The sequence below is a fragment of the Carassius auratus genome, chromosome 4, assembly GCF_003368295.1.
Source record: "Carassius auratus strain Wakin chromosome 4, ASM336829v1, whole genome shotgun sequence".
NCBI classification, from domain to species: domain Eukaryota; kingdom Metazoa; phylum Chordata; class Actinopteri; order Cypriniformes; family Cyprinidae; genus Carassius; species Carassius auratus.
Window position 1 is genome coordinate 28,051,609 of NC_039246.1, and position 23,432 is coordinate 28,075,040.

At 34.3% G+C, this 23,432-nt stretch overlaps 1 protein-coding gene across 1 annotated transcript; it reads left to right on the plus strand.

Annotated features, from left to right (window-relative positions):
• Window positions 1-12,815: 12,815 nt before the first annotated feature.
• Window positions 12,816-22,098, plus strand: LOC113065045 (sodium-coupled neutral amino acid transporter 2-like). The gene is made up of 16 exons (XM_026236163.1): window positions 12,816-13,113; window positions 14,179-14,301; window positions 14,393-14,477; window positions 14,547-14,662; window positions 15,401-15,474; window positions 15,554-15,646; window positions 15,963-16,038; window positions 16,437-16,519; window positions 17,260-17,318; window positions 17,450-17,587; window positions 17,670-17,749; window positions 17,847-17,947; window positions 18,911-19,035; window positions 19,124-19,268; window positions 19,854-19,951; window positions 20,034-22,098. Exons 2-16 carry the CDS (start codon window positions 14,180-14,182, stop codon window positions 20,145-20,147), a joined length of 1,509 nt encoding a protein of 502 aa, XP_026091948.1. The 5' UTR covers window positions 12,816-13,113; window position 14,179; the 3' UTR covers window positions 20,148-22,098.
• The last annotated feature ends 1,334 nt before the right edge of the window (window positions 22,099-23,432 follow it).

Sequence of the window (23,432 nt, forward strand, 5' to 3'; positions counted from 1 at the left end):
AAAAATATTACACAAACATTTGGGCTATAATGTTCTAACATAAACTATGGAACATAAAAGAAGATAATTTGAGAAACATCTGTTTTGTTTGTTCATACAATGAAAGCACTCGTGTAATAATACTGCTCTCCCTGCTTGTGTGATATCAGTATTGTATGATATAAATAAACACATAAAGGGACATTTTTTTGCACCAAAATCTTGAATTTTTTGGCATAATTGCATTCATGGAGTTGTTGCCCTGCATCTTATTTGTCAACAGTCAACTGTATCAAATGTAAGATGATGTACAAGTCTGCTAATGCTATTTGAGCAAAATAAACAACACTTATGGCACAGTTGATAACAGATTTTTTTTGATGATTTTGAATTTTAAATTTAATTGCAAGCTTAGTGAAACGTTTTGCAGAATTTGTTGTTTCCCCGTTCAAAGAGATAGAAGTTGCTCTTGCATTCCTGAGAGAGGCGTTTCAACGATGATTCAAAATCATAAATAACCAACAGTGGCTTTTATACCAGAGCTGAGAACCAGACGCGACGAGACACGCAATAAAATGTATCTTTTTCATGTTAATCAGAGTCTTTGTCCTGGTTAACATTTGCAGACCTCATGGAACAATAACATAAAAAGTGACTCAAATAACAATGCTAATCTTGGGTATTATGTGCTTTATTTAAAGAGTTTAATGTGAATTCCAATATCATATTAAGTGTTTGTAGCCACACTAAAAACAACAGTAATTTACTTCAAATTACTTCAAAAATAAATCAATGGAAAGAAGACTTCATGAACTCTTTGTGAACGAACATCTGAATTCTATTGAAATGGTTTACTTTTTATTAATTAGACAAAGCAATTATTAATTTTGTTGCATGTAACCTACAGTACAGTTTACGTGCAGAGTGACTCCGCCCATGCACTCTTCTGATTGGCTGTGAGTTTTGATTGATTTTGTCACGTCTGGGCAGAAAATATCACATCTTTGTGATACCCTGGTCTCCTCTGGCTCGAGTTCTTCCTTCAGCGAAACTCTGTGAGAAGTTTTATTGTGCATCTTATCACTTGCTAAGTTATACATGTTCATGGATCAACATCTTTTGATGCTCCTTGTCCAAAAATATAGACTTAACCCAATCCCTACCCCTTAACCTAACCCTACACCATAATTTATTCCTAGAAGTCAGTGGGAAATGATAGCTGATTAACAAGGGTGTAGAAACCCTGATTTTAAGCCCAAAACAGATAATTCCTGAAATGTTATATCTCAATTCTGATTGGTTGATTGGCATGTTGTTTCAGGATCAACAGGAACATGTTGTACTTGTTGAAATCACGTTCACCACTCAGTAAAACTCACGGTGACCTGTGACTTCTCTGCGTTTCTCTCCTCTTTTTGGAAACTCAGATTAGGTAACCGTGTTAATAACTCACACCTGTGCTAGAGGGTTAAACGTCTCACTTGACACCCGTGAATGAAACGCATCAATCAAACCTCTGACAGTGGTGCAAAATGACTTGATTATTCTGAAATAGTCACAAACACTCAAAAAGAAGTAAATCACAGCTCTATAAGGCCCATTGCACACTAGTCTAGACACATAAGCAGCATATTTTGTTTGAGTGCCCATGTTATTATTCACACTTTGCACAGAGGCAGCGCACAGTAGCCGCAGAGTATTTTTTTCAGAGTCTATTTTTGTTGCAAAACCCACAAATGCAAGTTTAAATTATTTAAACTAGAAGTATAGCTCTGTTTTTATCATATAAACTGCTCTACACAGCATGTAATAAATGGAAACCTGCTTTATTTCTACGTAAATTACATGTTTTCTATGAAAAAATTTCTGGATTTAATTTTAATACAAATGTTAATGGTTTTAATAAAATGTAAGGATCAATTAAATCAATGAAACTTAATAATAGTGTCACACGAAAAGTGTTTTATTTTAAATTTCAGATTATCAGATTTTTAGATCTTTATTTTTAAGTTTATTTATCATAAAAGTGGTAATCTAATACATTCATAAAGCGTATTTAACCTACTTAGATAATTTAATTCATCTTTTAAAATGTTATCAGATGAAATTAGCATTTTTTTTTAAAGTTTACAGTATGCAAAGTACAAAATATAAATACTGAATAAGTATTATTGTTATTATTTGTTAAGCACATTTTATTGAACACTAGTAGTACATATTTGTGTCATAATTTCTTCAAGTTAAACCGTGAAGACTTTTGAGTTTCCGTAAGCATCTGATAATAGTTTTTCAATGTGAAATGCCGAAATGCTGGTGAAGTGACTTTCACAACATACAGACTTCATGTTTAAATAATAGTTTTAACTTTAATAATCACAGATTTCAGTCTGTATTTCAATTTGATTTAGTGGATAGCGTACTTTTGATTTTTTTTCAGTAGGAATTTCCATCAATTTCAAGCATTCCTGATGGCCATTATAAATGCATCTGTACTGAGTGTAAATGTATTTGTGTTTATGGTTGACATGGAGGAACACACTGTACTTTTATGGTCTATGATCTTTCGTCTAACTAAAAAACATAAAATAACTGTTGACGTCAGATAATTTACTCTCATTATCTTGTCCTATGCAAAGTGAATACTGTTCAACTAATAAATAAATTAAAATGTTAAACATGATTTATTGAAGTTGTGATAAAAGGTTCCCTTAATTAGTCTTTAGAGTCTGTTTTTTTGTGGCAATTTTCTTAATTGTTAACGTGGAGGAACACGATGTACTTTTACACTAAACGATCAAATATGTTGTATGTTGTGGAGACCAACACCTGCAGACGTGTTTAATTTTCCCAGTGTTAAAGTACAATGTATTCCTCCATAATAACCGCAAATGCAAACAAATATTACGAGTACAAGTAAACATGCATTGAAGATGACTTATCACTTAAGTGTGATTTATCAGCTCAACGTCATGTTTATAGTCATAGTCACAAACTATTGTCTCTGATTAACTGAATTAAACGCAATGGGAGCATATCAATGACGTGGCAAACAGTGGAATAAACGCTCCAACTATTTGAGGTGTGGAACTATTTCATCTAATCTATGTTAGTATAAGTCCACAGCTAGCATAGCACATGTTAAACGTAACGTCTTTAGATTGTAAATTTAGTATATGTGCACAATGTTACTTGTCAGAGTCACAATTTAATGTTACCTTTAAAAGTAATGCATTACAATATTACATTGCTCCCTAAAAAAGTAACTAAGTGCACAGTTACTGTTTATGGAAAGTAACACATTATGTTTCTTTTGCATAACTTTTTCCTCATCTGGCCTGAAACTGACATTTGTTTTGTTTTTTTATATAAAAAAAGTTAAATTTCTGTCAAATGCAAAAGCCCTTTCACAGCAAAATTGAAATGAATAAACCTCAAGCTGAAGGAAATGTAAATTACAAAACCTCGAACAAATCTTTCAGCTGTGTTTTTGCTCATTAGTATGGTTAAATTGGATGATTGAATTTCAATAAAATTGTTTTAATTTTTTATAAAATAATTTCAGTTTATTTTAAATTTAAATGTAAAAAATAATGTGTCATATTACTAGCTATACTTGAAAAAAAGTAATATGATTATGTTACTTGTAAATGCGTAACCCAGCTGGTCTTTCCCTTCATTAGAAAAACAGATAAAATAACAGTTCATTTCAACATTTACTCATCCAGTCCTGCAAAGCATGCTGGGAACACAAAATCCACTGCCCGATTTCAAAGTTAAGAAGTTACTGCAACCTAATTTTTAAAGAAACTCAATTAATGCAGAAGTTTTTTATTTAAATTACTCACAATATTATCTTCATTTATTTATCAACTTTTTCAACGTCACCTGAACTTAACAAAATAATGTTGCATCTTAAAAGTTTTAATTTAATCAATAAATTTGAATTTTTAAATTGCAAGCACATGTTTATTTAATTTGTGAAAAAAGGTAAAACATCCCCTGAGTTACTTTTTAGGGTGATTTTTTTATATTTCTTTCCAATTTCCTTGACATTACGAGACTGAATTCCATTTTTGTGACTTGGCCGTTTTGTTTTACTCCGTGTCATATTTATCAGTGTTTGGGGTTAACGTGGAGGAACACAATGTACTTTTGCACTAAACCATCAAATATGTTATATGATGTATTTCTGGTAGTGGAGATCAACACCTGCAGACGTGTTCATCCATAGTCTTACATTTTCCCAGTGTTAAAGTACAATGGGTTCCTCCATAATGACTGCAAACACAAACAAATGTGTCGAGTTCAAGTAAATATGCATTTAAGATGATCACCATCATTTTCAAGTGTGATGCATGAGATCAACACCTAATGTAATGTCTGTAGTCATAGTCACAAACTGTTGTTTTTGACCAATTAAATTTAGTTTCTTGCTGACAATGGGAAGAAACTTGGGATGTGGCAAACGTCTCTCTTGTATTTTGGATGCATTTTGCATAGTTGAGGCATTGTTCACGTCACAGTTTCACCTTCATTATGCAAAGTACATTTTTGTAGCTGGATTTTGTCACTAGAAAAACCATCATTTTGCACAAAACTCTGCTTGAGTGCTTGTCAAGTAGTTCTTACTAACCCAAATCATGGTTCAAGTGCATTAAATGCACATAAAAAGCTTTGACATAACTTCTTTTTTAAGAAAACCAAAGGATATGCAGAATAGCTGGATGTTCATGCTACTCTATACTTGCAATGAAAGGACCGAAAAGTTCCAAAAAGGGACAATTAATCACCAAAGTAGCAGTTCTGTCTGTTTTAACACGCATTTTCAAGACACATTACACCAGTTTGACTAATCTAGGGCACACAAGATTCAATAAGCAAAAATGCAGATAAAATTTAGATTAACTTTGGCTTCTTCTGTTCCTCAAAAGTAGTATGGGAATTATCTTCAGAAGACGTTAAATACTGAAAACAAGCACATGGATTTTTATTGTTAGATTTGCATAATTTGTCTTTTTGTTTATCTTTCACTGAAAGGAGAAGAGCAGTTCTGCATTTGTGTTTCACTCGGAGGTATAGTAAACGATGACAGGATGTTCATTTTTAAGGAGAACTGTTCCTTTAAACCAGCAGCCTTTGCTCAGACTGAATGCGATTGCGAGATACATGCGAGATGAATCCTGATCAAGCTGTCACTTAATGTCACAGTAAGCATCTGATCAAGGCGTTCATGTCTTTAGGCCTCACTTAAGAGGAAGAGAGACACAGTTAATCCACACTCCTGTGTAATAGGCTTAAGTGTGACCCAGTGTGGTGCTTCTCTTGCGTTTGCGTAGGTAACAGGATAGTAACATCATGTCTGCTTTCAGACCGTGGGTGGGCATTGAATTATAAAAACATGAAGAGCCAGAAAAACGCTCGGCCGATGGCTGTGAACATAACCTTGGGAAAGGCAAAGCAGGGAATGGAAATTTCCCAAATGCACAGGGAAGGGTGGGACGGGCTGAGCTGCGCTGTCATGTGACTCGGATGAAAATACAACACAGCTCTTTTTATCTGTGTCTGCAGCACCTGGGTCATCAGGATGTCACGTTTATTAGTCTTGTTGTGACCTTCCTGATTTCTCTCTGAACACCGAGATAATTGACACGACTCAAAACCAGTTTCTGATAAATGTAGACATATTGAAAATTACATGGTTGCGATAATTGGATAAATGGCACTGAACTGCACACAGTGTGTTCTCAGATGTTTCTCTCAGGCGAAAGAGACTAGAATTGGAAGAAAAGAGTTGAGTGCAATGTGGGAGAATTGTGTTATACAGTCCTTAGGATGTTTTGGATGGTTTTTCACCCTCTTGTCTTAATATTCTGGTTCCTCATCTCATCTTCTAATGCAAATCAGTTCAAGAATAGCTTGTATTAGTGTTTACATCGTTTTAGCCACTTTTATCTGACACCTTGTTGTTTTAAAGCCTTTGCGTGTTATTTTGCATGTGGTCAAAAATTAGGAAAATACAGAACATCTGAAAGATTTAAAATTTCATTTCCAGGATTAATTGCATATCTGGAAACAATTTTGTAACTATATTAATATTTTTGTTTTGTTTTATAATTCCTATCTTGGTCATAGTAAATAAAATAAAATAATAATGTCTCTTATATTCAAAAATTATCTAGAAAAAAATGATTTAAGGGATTAGCTCTATATTGATGATTGTTGTTAAAAAAATGCAAGAAATTGAAAAATATGAGAATTTTGTTTCCAGGAATCATTTGACAATTTTTTATTAATATTACTGTTTTTTTGTATAATTCTTATCTTATTCAGTGTATAAGAGAAAGAAAGAGAAAAATGTTTTTCTTATATTATAACATTGTGTCAAAAATATTAATCAATCAAACTTATAGAAAGTTCTTATTTTCCAGGTAATATCTCCATAATTTGTTAAGGCTTTAGTACAATGCTCAATAAAGATCAATAAAGATTTTATTTTGGAAACAACATACAATTTTCTCTTAAATATATATTTTTCACCCTCCATAAATGAGTCTTGACATGAAAATAAATAGCTTTGTTCTCCTTGTAATTTCATTACTGTTGATTTTTATTCAGGCTCCACTTTAGAGTCCAAACTCAGTTTTTAGCTCATTGTCTGACCGTTTCAGTGAATGGACTGTACAACATGAATGACCATCAGTAATATGATGTAATGACAACAGAGTGACACAGAGCTCTGGCATGTGTTATTCTTTCTGTCTGTGGCCACCACTTCCTTCCTGATATTTCTGCACAGGAAATTGTAAGAACTTTGTTATCTGAGTTATTCACCCTTATGAAGCGTACCGACAGAAGTATATGAGATGGTTTTATAGCGGCCTTCAGATCATATTTCCTGTGGGAATAAGAGAAATATGCTTGGCATGGAGATTAAATCACGCTTCATCCCTGTTATACAGTCATCTATCTCACATCTCTGCTCTCTGTGGTTTAATGGGTCTCATGTGAGAACAGTTTATCCAGGAGACCTTGCTTGAAGTCAGCGGGTTCATGTGCTTCTGATCCGGGTCGTCTTGTACAATATTAGTGGAAAGTTTTGATGCTGTTTAGAGGTTCGTCTCAGTTTCTCCTGCAGCTCTTTCAGATGAAAGTGGATTACAGGCCCAAAGCTTCATATCAAAAGACTGCCATATTCCTCCCGGCTCACATCGCCTAATTCCTGCTGTTCATCTGGAAAATTCCCTCGATTTATGTCACAGTTCATTTTTGGTTACAACCTGGCCGTGGTGACGGTGGTGATGTACTTCAGTAGCACAAGTGTTATTTTAGTATTTTGAAATATTATTTATTTTCATATTTTCTGTTTTCATTTGTATTAAATCTTTAGTGATTTACGTGGTTTTATGATTTTTTTTATCAGTTTGTTGATTTTAGATATTACTATTTAGGGTTGATTTCTTTTTTTACTAGCTTTTATTTATCTGCAGCGCTTCAACTTAAGCTTAGTTCAGTGTTCATTTAGTTTACATTTATTCATCTAATATTTAGATTTTATTTAAAATAATGTATAATTGATATATAATTTTTTTTATTTTAATTGTAGTGATTTTGTTATGTGCTTAATTGACACATGTATTCGTTTTTGTTATTTTTAAATATTACTATCAAGGTATTTTTTTATATATTATTTATCAAGGTTTTTATTTTAATTCGTTTTTTTTCATGTATTTCCAGTAACTGTAGTGCTTCAGCTTTTTTCTTCATATTTATTTTATTTCAGCATTATTTAAAATAATATCGATTTTATTTCATTTTAATTAGCTTTTATTTGTATATTTTTATTCAAATTTCAGTTATTCTGTCATTTATATTCATTTTTTTAATTCATTTTTATATTCACCTAATACTTAGGTTTTGTTTTTATTTCAAGCTTTAGTTTTAATTTTTAATTATTTCCAGTTAATAAAAAAAGTGAAATCAACTTTCCAAGACAACATTTCAATTTTTATGTTTAGATATTTAGTTTGATTCTTCTTCTTTTTTTTTTTTTTTTACAAAAACTATTTTTATGGTTGAGTTGATGAAAATAATCCTGACTAGAACCACTGTAGAACATGCGATACACTGAACCATCCATTCACCAAATACTCTCACTCACAACCTTCTTGGCCTAAACCACTTACATTAATTTATTCGACAGAGGCTTTTATCCAAAGTGACTTGTATAGCATTCAAGATACATAGTCCATGCATTCCCTGGTGTTCCTTGCTGTTGCTGGTATGACCGCATTATTGTAGTCCACCAGTTAAGCCAGCCTGAGCCAGCCCTCAAACCTTCACACATTATAATGTATACTGTCACAGATGCTAAACTGTATCTCTGCTAACCTCTTATAACCCATCGACCTAAATATATCTCATCTAACACTGACACTCAGTGTAGAACTTGGCTTTCAGTTGTTCAGAAATGCAATTGCAGGCACATGTTTCACACGCAGATGAGCGTATGTGCGTTTCACTTCCTGTCTGTGTCAAGAGCGTTTGTTTTCAAGTCTGATAACTCTGTTATAAACACACTGAAGCTTCCCGCTACAGCTGTACACAATTGATAACACAGACACAAGTGATGATAATGCATGAGAAAGAGGACATGTGCCATCATCTTCAGTTAGCATTGTCGCATATCACAAATTTGATTTGATTTCATAAAGTACTCAAATGAGGCCTGTTATGAGCAATGGCAGGTGGGCTTTGAGATGTTGAAGTGACGTGCATAGCATGAGCTCAGTGTTGGACTCTCTCGGCAGGTTCCCATGAGTGCGGACAGCGGGCGGCTGTTTGTTTAATACGAGGGGATGAAATTATTATATAAGAATGAGCCAGGAGCCGGGGGAAGATGAGCCGACCTCTGCCCCGCTCTGCGGGAGATCGGCGGGATGTCTTCTCTCTCACGGACCCCCACGATCCAAACCTCGAGAAATCCTCAGACGTGCTCCAGAACATTCTTGTCTGTTTTCCTTTACAGTTTAATTTTAAAGTTTATCTGGGAGGAATACCAAGCCATTCGCCACGCATTAAACAAGATGTTGAAAGTTGAAAATGGAATAAGGCTTGTATAGCATAACATATGATTGTTGCAATTAGCTTTTATAACTTGAAATTTGGTATTATTATCCTGGAAAAAAACAACAACCTAAAAACGTTAAATTTAAATAATCTTGTTTTTATTAAAAGATGTTATTATATTATATTATTATTATAAAATGTTATTATATTAAAGTTATGTAACAAAACTAATTTGTATGGGTTAAAAATTAACAATTGCAGATTACCACTTTTCAGTAGTTTCCAATAACTTTCCTGGATTTTCCAAATGGTCACACCTTCACATTTCAAGTTTACTAAACTTTTTTATTTTTTACTTTTTATTTTAAGGCAGCATGAATTTTTACTTTAAGTTGAAACAACATTATTGTTTACAGTGACCTGATTTTAGAACTTCTGAAATATATATATATAATTAAATATAAGTATTAAATATAAGTTATATATATATAACTATTAAAATATACTGTAGCTTTAAGTTGTAAAAGCATATTGTATTGTAACTAAGCTGCAAGAACATCTGGTTTCAAAATTTACATCTGACCACTGACATTTACATGTGAATCATACCTGGTCTGGTGAAGTAGTTGCTATTATTCCAAAACAGCAACAGAACTACAAATAAGAGTTAAAATCGTCAGTTTACACACAATCTTGAAAATAAAAGTTTCAAAACTGAGTTTTGGGCTAAAAAAAGTTCCCTTTCAGTGAACTCTAAAGAACATTTTAAAAATCTAAAGAACCGTTTTTCATTATAAAGAAACTTTTGTGAAATGAGAAGACTACATGGATGTTAAAATTATTTTCGGAACCATCGGTGCATATAAAGAACCTTTATTTTCAAGCGTGTAGCATTTACAGGATGAAATAAACTCTGTAATTTAAGTGATGATTTGAAAGGATTGTAAAAAGGTTAATTTGGACCAGTCCAGTTAAAGAAAGAACCTGTGTAAACGAATGAGCAAACAGAACCTTCCTCGAGTATTTACAGAACAACGGTCAATTTACTCTCCAGAACAGCTGCAGCTCAGAAAAAGCCTTGGGTTTAGTTTGCCCTTTCACACACTAAACATTTCAGTTACCTGATTTTTTTCTGCAAGATTCACTGTGACCCAAGTGATTAAGAGAAGAGGTGAACCAGTTCAGAAGGCTGTAAGGATTTCTTTATTCTTGAGCCTCCTTTCGTCCACTTTCAGGCAGATAGCTTACCTAAGGAAGAAATCCAGCACCAATACACCTCTCTCTGGGACAAGACACCCTACAAAGATCGGTGTGAGGATAACTGTAAAAACCTCAAACAAGTGACACAGAACCTTAGGATGAGCGCAACAGATCTGCCCAGGTGAAGATATCCAGACACATGATAACGCCGGTCTAACATAAGAAAAACACTGACAAAACCATGTTCGTGGGAGGCTATCACAGAAAAAAAGCACAGATTTACAGAAACAAAACACTGTTGCCCATCTCATGTTTGCAGGAGACTTTCCAGGATGTTCTGAAACTCTCCTGGAAAAATATTCTCTGGACAGATGAGATGCAAAAGAACATTTTGGTAACATAAAATTTCTCTGACAGTGGTATTTTCCCCAAAAAAACGAAAAATTCATGTCATCGACACGTCTCACATATCTTTTGTTTTCCAAAGAAGAAAGGGTTCACATACTTTTGTTCTGCATTATTAATGGTCTTAGAAGGCATCTGTTCAATAAAGATATAAAGGCTTTAAGACCATATTTAAAAAACAATTCCAATCAGGAATCAAGATATTTCCAACGGATTAGCAGGTGAAAGCATTTATTCACTAAAGAAGAACATTACGATTCTAGATTTTAGAAACCATTCTTTCAGAAAGCAAGACAATTCCAATGAATTGGTAGGTGAAAGCATTTCTTCAATAAATCTGGCACTGAAGAACATTATGAGACTAGGTGATATTTGAATGAACAAACTGAAAATCTGTATCTTAACATAATGCATCTGATGGTTTCCCTCATTTTTTTACTATGCAAAGAGTGTCATTTCTCCATGGATGCTACTAGTGCAGAGCTGGGATTTCTTCCACACATTTTTCACACAGTGGAGACAGAAAAATGCTTTTGTTGATCCAGTCTTACCTATGGAGTCGGGGCGTCGCCTGGGGCCCCAGGGCTTGTTTCAATAGGTCCGACATTCCAGCATCCGTGTTCTTTTGTGAACTCCAGCACAGAGGCTGCAGTGGCCTTTAATCCAAGGGTAAATCACCGCAGACCGGAGTCCCACTTCCACTGAGGGATTTGGCCGATCAGGGGGTGACGAAGAACTTCTGTGTGAAGGTGCTCAGGCGAGTGATTCGTTTAAGTTATGCTGGGAGCGAAAGAAACAACAAACTTTGTGTGGCGTGACCCAAAGCCAGGCGCGCTCTCCCAACATGGGACCGCACTCATTCCCAACTCATTTAATCTGTCACTTGTGTCTAACGTCATCTCAGAAGGTCCTCTTTTTGTAAAATTCCTCCTTTTGTTCCTCAGAGCACCTCTCATAATCATGTGGTCCCATGATCTTATTCACTGTCATGGAAAAGTCATTGTCTTTGACATCTCAGTAGACACAAATAAAGTGTTTCGCTCCAAGTAATCTCAAAATCCACTCATTTAGGAGGAACTTCTGATACAAAGATGATTGCTAATTCATACCAGAGAACTTTTTTAAACCACCTGAGCAATATAAGGCAACCTCTATAATATTTCCTCGCTTGAAATAGGGCACAGGGTGGGTTGTGGTCTGTATCTGTGGTTCCTCTGAAGTCAAATTGTTTGAAATTTTTACCACAGAGAAATATGTTGTTGTTTAGATGCTGATCTGAAGGACACTTATAAGTTTTTAGTTCTTTCAAACTTGTTTCTCCTAAAAACTGCCAGCAAACAGAAATAAAATCAACATGCCCATAAGCTCAGATCATTTAAAGTTTAGATTAAATGGACTTCATACTGAGATCTTTGACTTTTTAAGCATTTTGAGATGCTTAACTCTTTTAAATATAAAAGACCCTCGACCCTTGCAAATATTAACCATGGTTTTATTGTAGTTAAAGTGTAGTAACCATGTTTTTGGGGGATAACTGTTAACCATTTTTACTACAGATACCATGGTAGTTTATCAAAACCATGGTTAATTTGTAGTTTAACTATAGCAACCTTTTTTTTTGGAAAACCATGGTTAATTTTCTTAAGGGGAAGAACATTTAACATCCATAAAATCTCTTAAATAAAGGAACAAAAAGAACTTGACAAAATGTTATTCATCGATGCCAATAAAAACCCTTTATTGAACCTTTCCATTTCACAACAGGTTTTTAAGATGATTAAAATGTTCTTTTAAGAACTGATCACTGAAATTTTCTTTGGGGAACCTAAAATTGTTCTTCTAAGGAACCTTGATTTTTTTATAAATTCTGAAACTCTAGACATTAGAGATTACTGTGATTAGTCTTTAACTCAGGAAAAAGTTATTTTAAGAACTGATCGCTGAAATGTTCCTTGGAATCTTTATTTTTAAGAACTTGATGAGACATGAGATCACTGTGGCTGTAATTCAGATTACTCTCAGGAAAAAATTTCCATTTGCTCTCTAGGAGACGCAGCTGTGATATGAGGCTGGGAAGGTCTCAAGTCTGGGTCAGGTCTGTTTGTATACAGTGACGTCACAGGCTCCACCCGGGTGACCCGGCTGATGAATATAAACCGATCTCAGAAGCATCAGAGCACGACTGTGATGCCGGACGCGCCCACACGACATCTCCGCTAAGCTTCAACATTACTATTATTGTTACAGTTTGTAGGGTCTATAATTTATTAGTGTTTCTATTTATACTCCAGTAAACTTAGGATATTTATTTATTTATTGTCTATCACGGTACATTTTCGAAGGATCAATCGTTATCGGTTTTGTAGTGGAACAATCTTCACGACTTGGAGGGTTTGGTCAGTTTTTTTCCATTTACAGCGGAGCTGAAGAAACGGATTTGTCTTTTTAATTATTATTATTGAGGTAAGATCTTATTCCAGTTTCACCTCACTGTTGTTGTCGTTTATTTAATTTTTCTTTGTTCATTTTTGGTCTTGTCTTGACTCATTCGTGTTTCATCATCTTATTTCCGCACATCCTTTCAAAAGGATGCATTCATTAATCAAACACGCTCATAATTGCGTATCTCTAATGATCTTAAATATTAATATTTTAGAAAACGCTGTCAAAAGCTGGATGTATTAAATGAGGTAATTTAAAGGGTCTTATTGGCGTTGTTTGATTTTACCGGTTGTTGTTGATAAAAGCGGGAGCGTCTGCATTTTACCTTCATTCTATCAATATATTATCATTATTATTTAATGTTATTCAATTATTCATGTGGTTTGGGAGTTTAAACGGAAATGTAATACTTAAGTTTCCTTTCCACAAAAATGGACATCAGAATCTGATTAAATACGTTAAACGAGTCACCAGCAATAATAAACACCTTAATTAACGTTAGTTATGTTCAGTCATTTGGTTCCGAACGTATAAATAAAGAATAGACTGATGGGAATGAATACTTGATGACGATGCGGCGGCTGCATCCGCGTGCAGATCTGTTGCCGGTTTGTAATTTTCCACTCACTCAGGGCTTGGTGTGTCACGTGACATGATGCCTCCGGCAGCGGAGACGCGCATTGACGATGCTTCGAAGATTTCTGGAGACACGGGATCGACTGTCAAATAGCAAAACCTAAATCCTTGCATAATACGTAGTATATGTAATTATTTTACATTACATAATAATAAAATAAACAAATAAACAAAACCCATGCAAATAAAAAGACGAGTCAATATTTAACTACTAGACGTAACATGCAAAGTGTTTCTAGAATATAAAAAATATTTTTGAAACCTATGCCTGAGCAATGTCGACTGTCAAATTGGTTATTTCTGGTTTTGAAACAAGAACAAACCAAATCATAATTAGACTATAATGACAATGTGTGTTTAAATGTTTCAGTAATCATTTTATTTAGCTAATTTGAGGTCAAATGCTTGCAACTCTTGATATTAAACTAATAAACTTGTTTTACGTTACAGAATGACCAAAGCCCCTGTAAAAACAAAGATGACTCTTTTAAACATCGCTCCGGATGTAGACAGCTGCAGTTCCAACAGCACTGAGAACACAAGTTATCCAGACTGTCCCTTCATAAAAAAGGGGTAAAAAGTGCTTCGCTTGACCTAGACGTGTCATTATTAGTTAATAAATCTTCTCTTATGTTGATCTAATACACTGATGATGTGGTTACAGAATGCCGTATACAGACGTGGACGCAGAAAGCCAGAACTTTCTCACTGATCATCAATTGGGAAAAAAGAAATTTGAAGCTGAATATGTAAGTGGTTGATCTGGTCTAAAAGGTTTCATTAGATACTGCGGTTTTCTCACTGTTCCTGTTTTTCAGAGCCCTGGTTCGGCGTCGTTTGGGATGTCTGTGTTTAACTTGGGTAATGCCATCATGGGAAGTGGAATCCTTGGACTTGCTTATGCCATGGCCAACACCGGCATCGCCATGTTTGTGTGAGTATCGACTATCGAGGTGCTTCTTTATTTCCGTACGACCAAAAACAGTTCAGTGTGAATCTGGTGCAGCTGATCTGAGTCGGTCGGTTCGGCTCCGGTGAAGGAAGTAAATGCACGGTGTTTACAAACAAAGCCGTACGTGTTAATCTGGTGATAGAGGAGTTTCTGCCGGTTATATAAAGGTGTTCCAGTGCTAAGCGGATGCTAGGAATCCATCAAAGAATGACTTATGCAACTGAAATGGGATTTGCACAGTAAAATCCTAATGGCTTTAGACACAGAATTTGAGTCATTAAGTGCATTAGGGAAAACCTTTACTGTTTGGTTGAGCAATGGGTTAAATAGCAAAGATGTGACCGTCAGCTCCAGGCATGTGAAGTGGAAATCTACTGAAGGTCAGGCAGGTTATAACGGGAACAAGAGCGCTCCAGACAGGAATGAATGAGTGTGTGAGAATGTAATCAGGTCTAATCTATAGTCACCTCCCTCTATTATGAGCATATCTGTGTTTGTGTGCTTTGTTTATAACGTGACTCATTACAGTCTAACACTTAAAGTCAATACGAGCTTTCTGTTTTTCTTAATGCATCTTCTGTGCACAGTTTGTCTATTGTAATCTCTAATGAAAGCATTATGAAACTGTTTTTTTTTGTTTTGAAATGGTTAAAGCGAGCATTGAGTTTGAGTTTGAGAGCGATTTTAATAATTCAGCTTGTGTATTGTTCGTTTCTACAGGATCTTGCTGGTGGCCGTGGCTATTTTCTCTCTCTACTCAGTCCATTTGCTGCTCAAAACGGCCAACGAAGGAGGTTAGCTGCTTTCTGTGCAACTATATTTCTATTTTTAACCGTGATAAGTATGTTTTAATGCTCTCCCCCCTCCGTCCAGGTTCTCTGGTGTATGAACAGCTGGGGTACAAGGCCTTCGGGATCCCCGGAAAACTGGCAGCGTCCTGCTCTATCACCATGCAGAACTTTGGAGGTATGAGTTTATGAGTTTGAGAAGTTTTTTATAAATGTGAGGACAGAATGTTCTTTAAGGGTTCAATGTTCAAATGTTCAAATAATCATATGTTTCGGGTGAATGAAAAAAAAAAAATAGAATTTTGCAAGAGATGTATTTGTAAACTTTAAATAATGTAACTTATAATCATGACAAGAAATCTACACATTTCAACATTTCAAAACAACGTTCCCGCAACCGTTTTATAACCTAAGCTTGTTTACCTGGAAATGTGCAGATAGTAAGTGTTTTGGTTTAAGGCTCTAAAGTGTTTTAAACTCTCTTTCAATCCCAGCTATGGCAAGCTACCTCTACATTGTGAAGTACGAGATGCCCATCGTCATTAAGGCCTTCTTGGACTCTACAGACAAGTAAGATTTTATTGATCGTCGTCACGTCTGGCTCTTAGATGATGTTCGGAGCTGTGCGAGGACTGGAACAGCACGGGTCGATGCTGTTGTTGTTGTACTGGAATGTTTTTCATCTCTGTGTAGAACAGTGTGAGCTCTTCATTGTACAGCTGTCTGGTGGGGGGGGGGGGGGGTGATCTGAACGTCTGTTCAAAGATGTCGACTGAGAGCTTTGTGTGCAGTAAACATTGACATCCAAGATTCAGGCCGCTACATGGAGCCCCAATGCACTCAAAGCCACAAAACTGAAATGCGCTCTATAGAGTTTTGTGTTTGTGAAACAGGATGTTGCAGAACTGCTATGTGTTATTTCCTCTGTGTGCTGAAATTGATGTCTGTGGTTTTGGTGTTTTTTCCAGCTCGTGGTACACTAATGGAGATTATCTGGTGCTGATTGTCAGTGTGGCCGTCATACTGCCGCTGTCGCTGCTTAAAAACCTGGGTAAGTGTTCCCAAATGAAGGACGAATTAATAAAAATATACCCCAAAATAAGTAATAAAGTATATTTTACACAGAGAAAATTTAGCCCATTCTCTGTACAAGCATAAAATTCTGTAATATATAATTTGTTTTTTATAAAAACAATTTAGAAAAATAAATGAAATGATTTACAAAATATAATAAAATAATAAAAAAAATGTTAAAAATAGAATTGTTTAGACAAACTATTTATGTAATATATGATGCTCAGGCAACAGCTTTCAGATAATAGATTATTAAATTATTAATAAAATTATACATAAAAGAAGTATTAGAATTAACAATTATTTTTGTTATAAGATAAAATTATTATACAAATTCATATAATAAAATGATAGTAAACAATGAAATATGAAACGTGGCAGTTTTTATGTTGATAAAAAAAATTTTTTTTATTAAATATTCAAAGCAAATATTATTATTTTTTTACTATTAAAATAATACATAAAAGAAAACCATGACAGATAGTAATAGAATAATAGAAACAATTATTTTTATTAATGATTTTATTTGTGAAAATGATGAGTAAAATAATAATAACTATCATTATTATTATAAAAAAAAAATTGAATTTTCTATAAAAGTAATAAAATAATATATAAATAAATATAACAAAATTTTAGAAACATTATATGTAAAATATAAGTGGGTGACTTATATTTTAAAGTGCTTTATCCTTATGGTTTGTATTTTTGTTTCAGGTTATCTGGGATACACGAGTGGTTTCTCCTTGTTGTGCATGGTGTTCTTCCTGATTGTGGTGAGTACTGAGATATTTGCCTTAAATTGCTCTTTTTTTAACATAAAAATAAATACGCAAATGAAAGCTAGTGTCATTCCAGCTGCTATTGTTAGTCTGATGAGACGATCCCTCCTGCTTTTGTTCTTCAGGTGATCTACAAGAAGTTCCAGATCCCCTGTCCGTTACCGGAGAACTTCATTAACATCACAGTGAACGTCTCTCAGCCACAGGTCAACACTACTGATGAAGAGTGCTGCAAACCCAAGTACTTCGTCTTCAACTCACAGGTACGAGGCGGAAATTAGCATTCCGGTATTTGCATGTGAGTGAAAGTGTGCGGTGATCTAACTTGCTATTGTTTTATCTTAGACTGTGTATGCAGTGCCCATCCTGACCTTTGCGTTTGTGTGCCACCCGGCGATTCTGCCCATGTACGCGGAGCTCAAAGAGTGAGTGCAGCTTTAATGCTTCGATATAAAACTAATATTGTGAGTTCAAGCTCGCTATACAAACGTACTAACTCTTTCTCTAACTTTCTATCTGCAGTCGTTCCAGAAGGAAGATGCAGAGCGTTGCAAATGTCTCGTTCCTGGGAATGTTTATCATGTATCTGTTGGCTGCTCTGTTTGGATACCTGACCTTCAACGGTGAGCAAAACAGACGCACGGCCACATCAGAGCCCGAACCTCTTCCACACGCATTACGACACATTTTAAAGTCCAATGCCAGGTTGAAATCTACATTGAGGCAGTGTTTGTTTTAAACGTAGGTGTGTCTGTTAGAGCGCACCGGATTCGTTGAATCTCTCCATGGCTCCGGTCGGTTACGCAAGTTTTGAGAGTCAGAGAGGTTGAGCTGCTTGCCGCAGCAGGAATAGATAACTGTGTTTGATGTTTTTACATTTACCTGAAAGCAAGAAACATTCTGTAATTTTTGTGGGATGGTTTGTTTGATGTGCTGGACAAAGTTACAACAAATTTGTTGGCAATAAAATGTAAAGTGCTTTTCATCATTCAGAGGAGGGCAACTAAAACTAAACCTTAAAACATGTTTGCTACTTTTAAAAAAAACACATTGAATGAAAAAAAAATTTTTTTATTCAAATGTAAATTTCACATTTTTATTTGGTTAATTAATTTTTAATTTTATTGATTTAGTTATTGAAAGATCAAAATAAGTACCAAAAAGTCTTGGAAAAAGAAAATGAAGAAGAAAAAAAAACATTTTAAAATCAAAACTAATTCAAATATTAACAAAAAAATATATAAACCTTATAAACAATTATTTTAAGTTATGAAAATTTTATTTCTGAATGTTCAAAACATAATTTTTTATCCTTAATAATGCAAGAGTTAAGGGAACATTCCATTTGAACGTTTTGAAAAAAATTATATGAATGTTACATTTAAATGTTCTCTGAACATTCTAAAACGACCTTTAACATTTTAAAAATGTGAGACGAATGAGAAAAAAAAAACGCTCTGTAAACATTATTAAGACCAGATAACTTGGACAAATGATTTATTAGCTGGGATATTATCTCAATGGTCTGAACTAACAATTCAATTCTATAGTAAGTCTAAGCTAAAGATTTTTTTTTTATTCTGCAGAGGCTGTTGAACCCGAGCTCCTGCACACTTACTCCAAGGTCTACAGCTTTGATATGGTGCTTCTGATCGTGCGTTTTGCCGTCCTGACCGCCGTGACACTGACGGTGCCCGTGGTTCTCTTCCCAGTGAGTATTCCAGCACATTTACAGGCCTGGAAACATACGCAGACGTTGCTTGCAGGAGTGTTGACCAATCGCTTTTTTAACGTTTCAGATCCGCAACTCCGTCAACCATCTGCTCTGCGCCTCTAAAGAGTTCAGCTGGCTGCGTCACATCTGCATCACCGTCGTTCTGCTCGTCTGCGTCAACATCCTCGTCATCTTCGTTCCCACCATCAGAGACATTTTCGGATTCATCGGTAGGTGTTGCACAGGAAGTGATGTCATCACGTGTGTGTGGCACTGGCAGTGTTATTGTCATATCATGTTTTATATTTTAGTAATTTTATATTTCAATATTCTAAATGTATTTTTAAACAATAATAATTAATAATTAGCATCATTAATATACAATTATAGTTTTTATTAATTATTTAATTTTTATATCTTCTGATTTTATTTTAATTTCAGTAAAGTTTTAGTCATTTCTATTAGTTTTTATATTTTTTAAAAAACATCCATATACTTTTTTAGTAAACAAATGTTGTCTAAATTTTACCTTGTTAACAAAGTGACATAAAATTATTTTTGTAGATTCAAGATTTTCTAATAGCTTTTAAATATTGTATTTGATTTCATTTATTAATGTCTTTATTTTATTTATTATTATTTCGGGTTTTAGTTATTTTAATAATAATAAATTAGAAATGTTGCCTAGTAAATAAGTTTAAATAAAATAAGCTTACTTTTTTATTATATTAAAGTTTTTAATTACATACAAAATGTATTTCAGTAAATTTCCATTTTAATTCAAACTAATTTTTTTATGTTTTTCATCTCTGCAGGTGCATCCGCTGCTGCTATGTTGATATTCATCCTTCCCTCGGCTTTCTACATCAAACTGGTGAAGAAGGAGTCCATGAAGTCTATCCAGAAGATCGGGGTAAGACATGATCTGACCAAACAAATGTGTTCTTGACCTGTGTTGAACTCCGTGTGTCTCATCACACTCTCCTTCTTCTCAGGCGACTTTGTTCCTCATCATGGGAATCATCGTGATGTTCAGCAGCATGGGTTTGATCGTCGCAGACTGGATCCACAACGCAGGATCTTCAGAGGAGCACACCAATGGCCACTAGTGGGCGTGTCCTAACCCTGATTGACAGGCAGATGGGCGGAGCCAAGCCACTTACGCTGCATCTGAAAACTAGAAGAAGCTGCTCTATTTTCAGCACAGAGCAAAGACAAACATCCCATTCTGAGAGAATGTCCTGAACTTTGTACAGTATACTGTTAGGCCACACAGATGGTACTCCACTCGTATTGTTGTGCTTTTTTTGGTCCATTTGCTTTTCTTTTGTGTTGTTCTTCCGTTACAGCTGAGTTTTCCGTGGTACGTCGCACAGAAACACGTGCATTATTCTCCGTATTCAGGTTAGGCGTTTTGTACACACAACCAAATCGATTTCACGATCAACACTGAGCGGAGCTTTGCCTGCAGATGCGTGTTCGATCCGTTTGTATCCTTGCCAAAAATATTGGTGTTTGCCTGTAGAAAAGCACTTACTCTTTTTCAGCAAATGTGAAAAAAACTGTAAATTCGCACATTTTGGCTATGCTTTTAACGCATTTGTTACGATGCCATTTATACTGTACTACTTGAGTCACCTTGGCCTGTCGTGTAGATCTACTAATGAACAATTATTGATTGGTAGTGGTTGATTTCAGACGGGTGGAACGACTGAATTAATTTACTGTAACTTATTTAAACCGGGATGACAGCGATGGGTGTTTTACAGTCAACATGAGACACAGCTAACAGGGAATGAATGCAGAACGTTCTGGCAATTTTTTCCTTTAAGTTATTAACAAACTCTAACAGGATGTTCATTCTTGTAACGTTAAAAGAATCTTCCAGTAACGTTAATAGAATGTTTGTTTTAAGGTTCTCTGCTCTCTCAAAATATTTGTGTAAAAGCATTATTTATACATTGTTGATAAACACTTTATCTGGACATTTATCTAGCATTTTTGAAACACTAAAATGCAACATTCAGAATTTTAAATGAACGTTCTTCTAGTAACATTTATAGAACGTTCGTTCAAAGTTGGATGTTGTGGTAACATTTTTTTTAAATGCTGCTACTTGTTTTAGAATGTTCAGAGAACATTCAAAAGTAACTTTCCCGCAATGTTTACAAAAGTATCAACTGAATGTTCCCTTAACATTAAAATACAATAATAGCTAATAATGATTTAATAAAGTGTCTTGTTCCACTCTGCGATACGTCACATTAAGGAACGATTTGCTGATTGTTGTTTCATGTCGACTTTAAAGCTTCACAGTATGATTGTCATCACTTTTGCTTTGTAAACCGTAAGATCTAATGGCTGATCGTTGTTGCTGAGGTGAAATTAAACTGTTCTGTTCAACTTGACTTACCATTCAGCGTTTGCCATCGGCAGCTTGAAGTTATTCCCTGAAAGAGAGAAAGACAGACAGACAGAGAAGTGTGTGTCGTCCACCAATCAGTCGTTATGAGTGTTGTGAATGGAGAGGTCACATGACCACCGTGTCTCACACACACACACACCTCACTGTGCTTCCAACAGCTAAACCTCATGTGTCATCCAACCTGTAACTCTCCAGCCGTTATTTATGGAAAAACATCAGTGTAATTTAATCTATTTTACTGTATTATGTGTAAATATATATATTGTATATATGTGTAGATACCACAAAATGAAGTGTATATATGCTGTCATTTATTCTTGTTTTTTTCTCAGTTTTGCTCAACATGTTTGAATTATGAAAATAGCTTTAGCTGTACCTCTGTGTGTCGGGGGCCCTGATTGGCCGTTCTTCATCTGGCTGTGAATTTTAAACTGCGCACAAGATTCCTATCATCTTGTGACTGGCCCCGACACACACACACACAAACCTTTTACATTACTATTAAAATGCTGTACTCAAACTCGAGAGGGGGATATGTACAAGAGACCATTCCTGCGAATGATAAGCTCTTGTTTCAATGAAACACTGTATGTATATTGTGTAATTAATGTCTATTAAAGGTTCATGATAACCCATCCATGTGTCATTACATTTATTTGATAGAAAATTATTATTTCATATTGTTTAGAAAAGCTCACATTGTTTCACACATTTTCTTTTGCTTCATACAAGGTCACACAAGGTCAAATATTTTTAATAGTCAAAGGATTTTATCAGTGATTACACATAATAAAGCTAAAATATACCTGAAAATGTCATAAAATATTGAAATTTAGATGTACGTTTTAATGTATTATTATTATTACAATATGAATAAATGCATATTTGTATAAATTACTTGTATTGCATTTAAAAGGCATACATCAATATTTAGCAGGCACGTGCAGAAGCGGTGCTTTTGGGGCTCAATACAATGCCCTTTTCCAAAATTATTAAAAAGTGCCCCTCTCAGACAAATAGCAATGATATTGTGGTCAATAAAACAAAATGCATTTTAATTAACATGATGATGTATACAAATTAATAATTATTCGCTCAAAATTTGTAAAATTCTTACTTATTTTTTTAAGTAAGAAAAAAAATGTGCTGTTATTTATTTATTTATTTGTAACCTGTGATACTTTTGGGGGCTTTAAACAAAAAAACATAAACAAATAAACAAAAATCTAAAAGAACAGCATTTATTCAAAATAGAATCTTTACTGTTTCTATCAATTTAACAAATCCTTGCTTAATGAATACTAATTTCTTTTAACAAATACTGACCTCAGGCCTTTGAATGGTAGTATATTGTTACAAAAGTTATATTTTAAATAAATGCTGTTCTTTTTAAACTTTTCATTCATCAAAGAATCATGAAAATGTATCACGGGTTTCCAACACTGATAATAAATCATAATCGCATAAAATGTATTTGAAAGTACATTTTTATAAAATAAAGGCATTCTTTTTGAAGAGATTTCTTGCAAAAATATAAAATAGTTTCCAATCATTTTACCTAAAAAAAAAAAAAAAGTGATTAAAAAAAAAATACATTTTGTATGTATGTATATATATTTAAAAGTGTATTTACTCGATTTAAACAAACATTCAATAACATTTAAGATGACAACATTAATTAAAGCTCTCTAGCTTCGAAGTCATGGAATGTTAGGGGAAAAAAAAATCAATGTAAAGCAAACTAAGCAACAACCAAAGGAGGAGGAGCGCTGTATATAATGTGTATATAATTTTACACTCCATAGTATAATATATCAGTAAAAATTATAGGAATTTATTAATGGAAAAAATATTTGTATCACAACTTCATCTCAGTCTTGTGGAGAAATAGCTTAATTTTATGTTATATTTATATATCATTTTAACATTTCATATTATTAAATAACAAATTAGAGATGTATGTATTTAT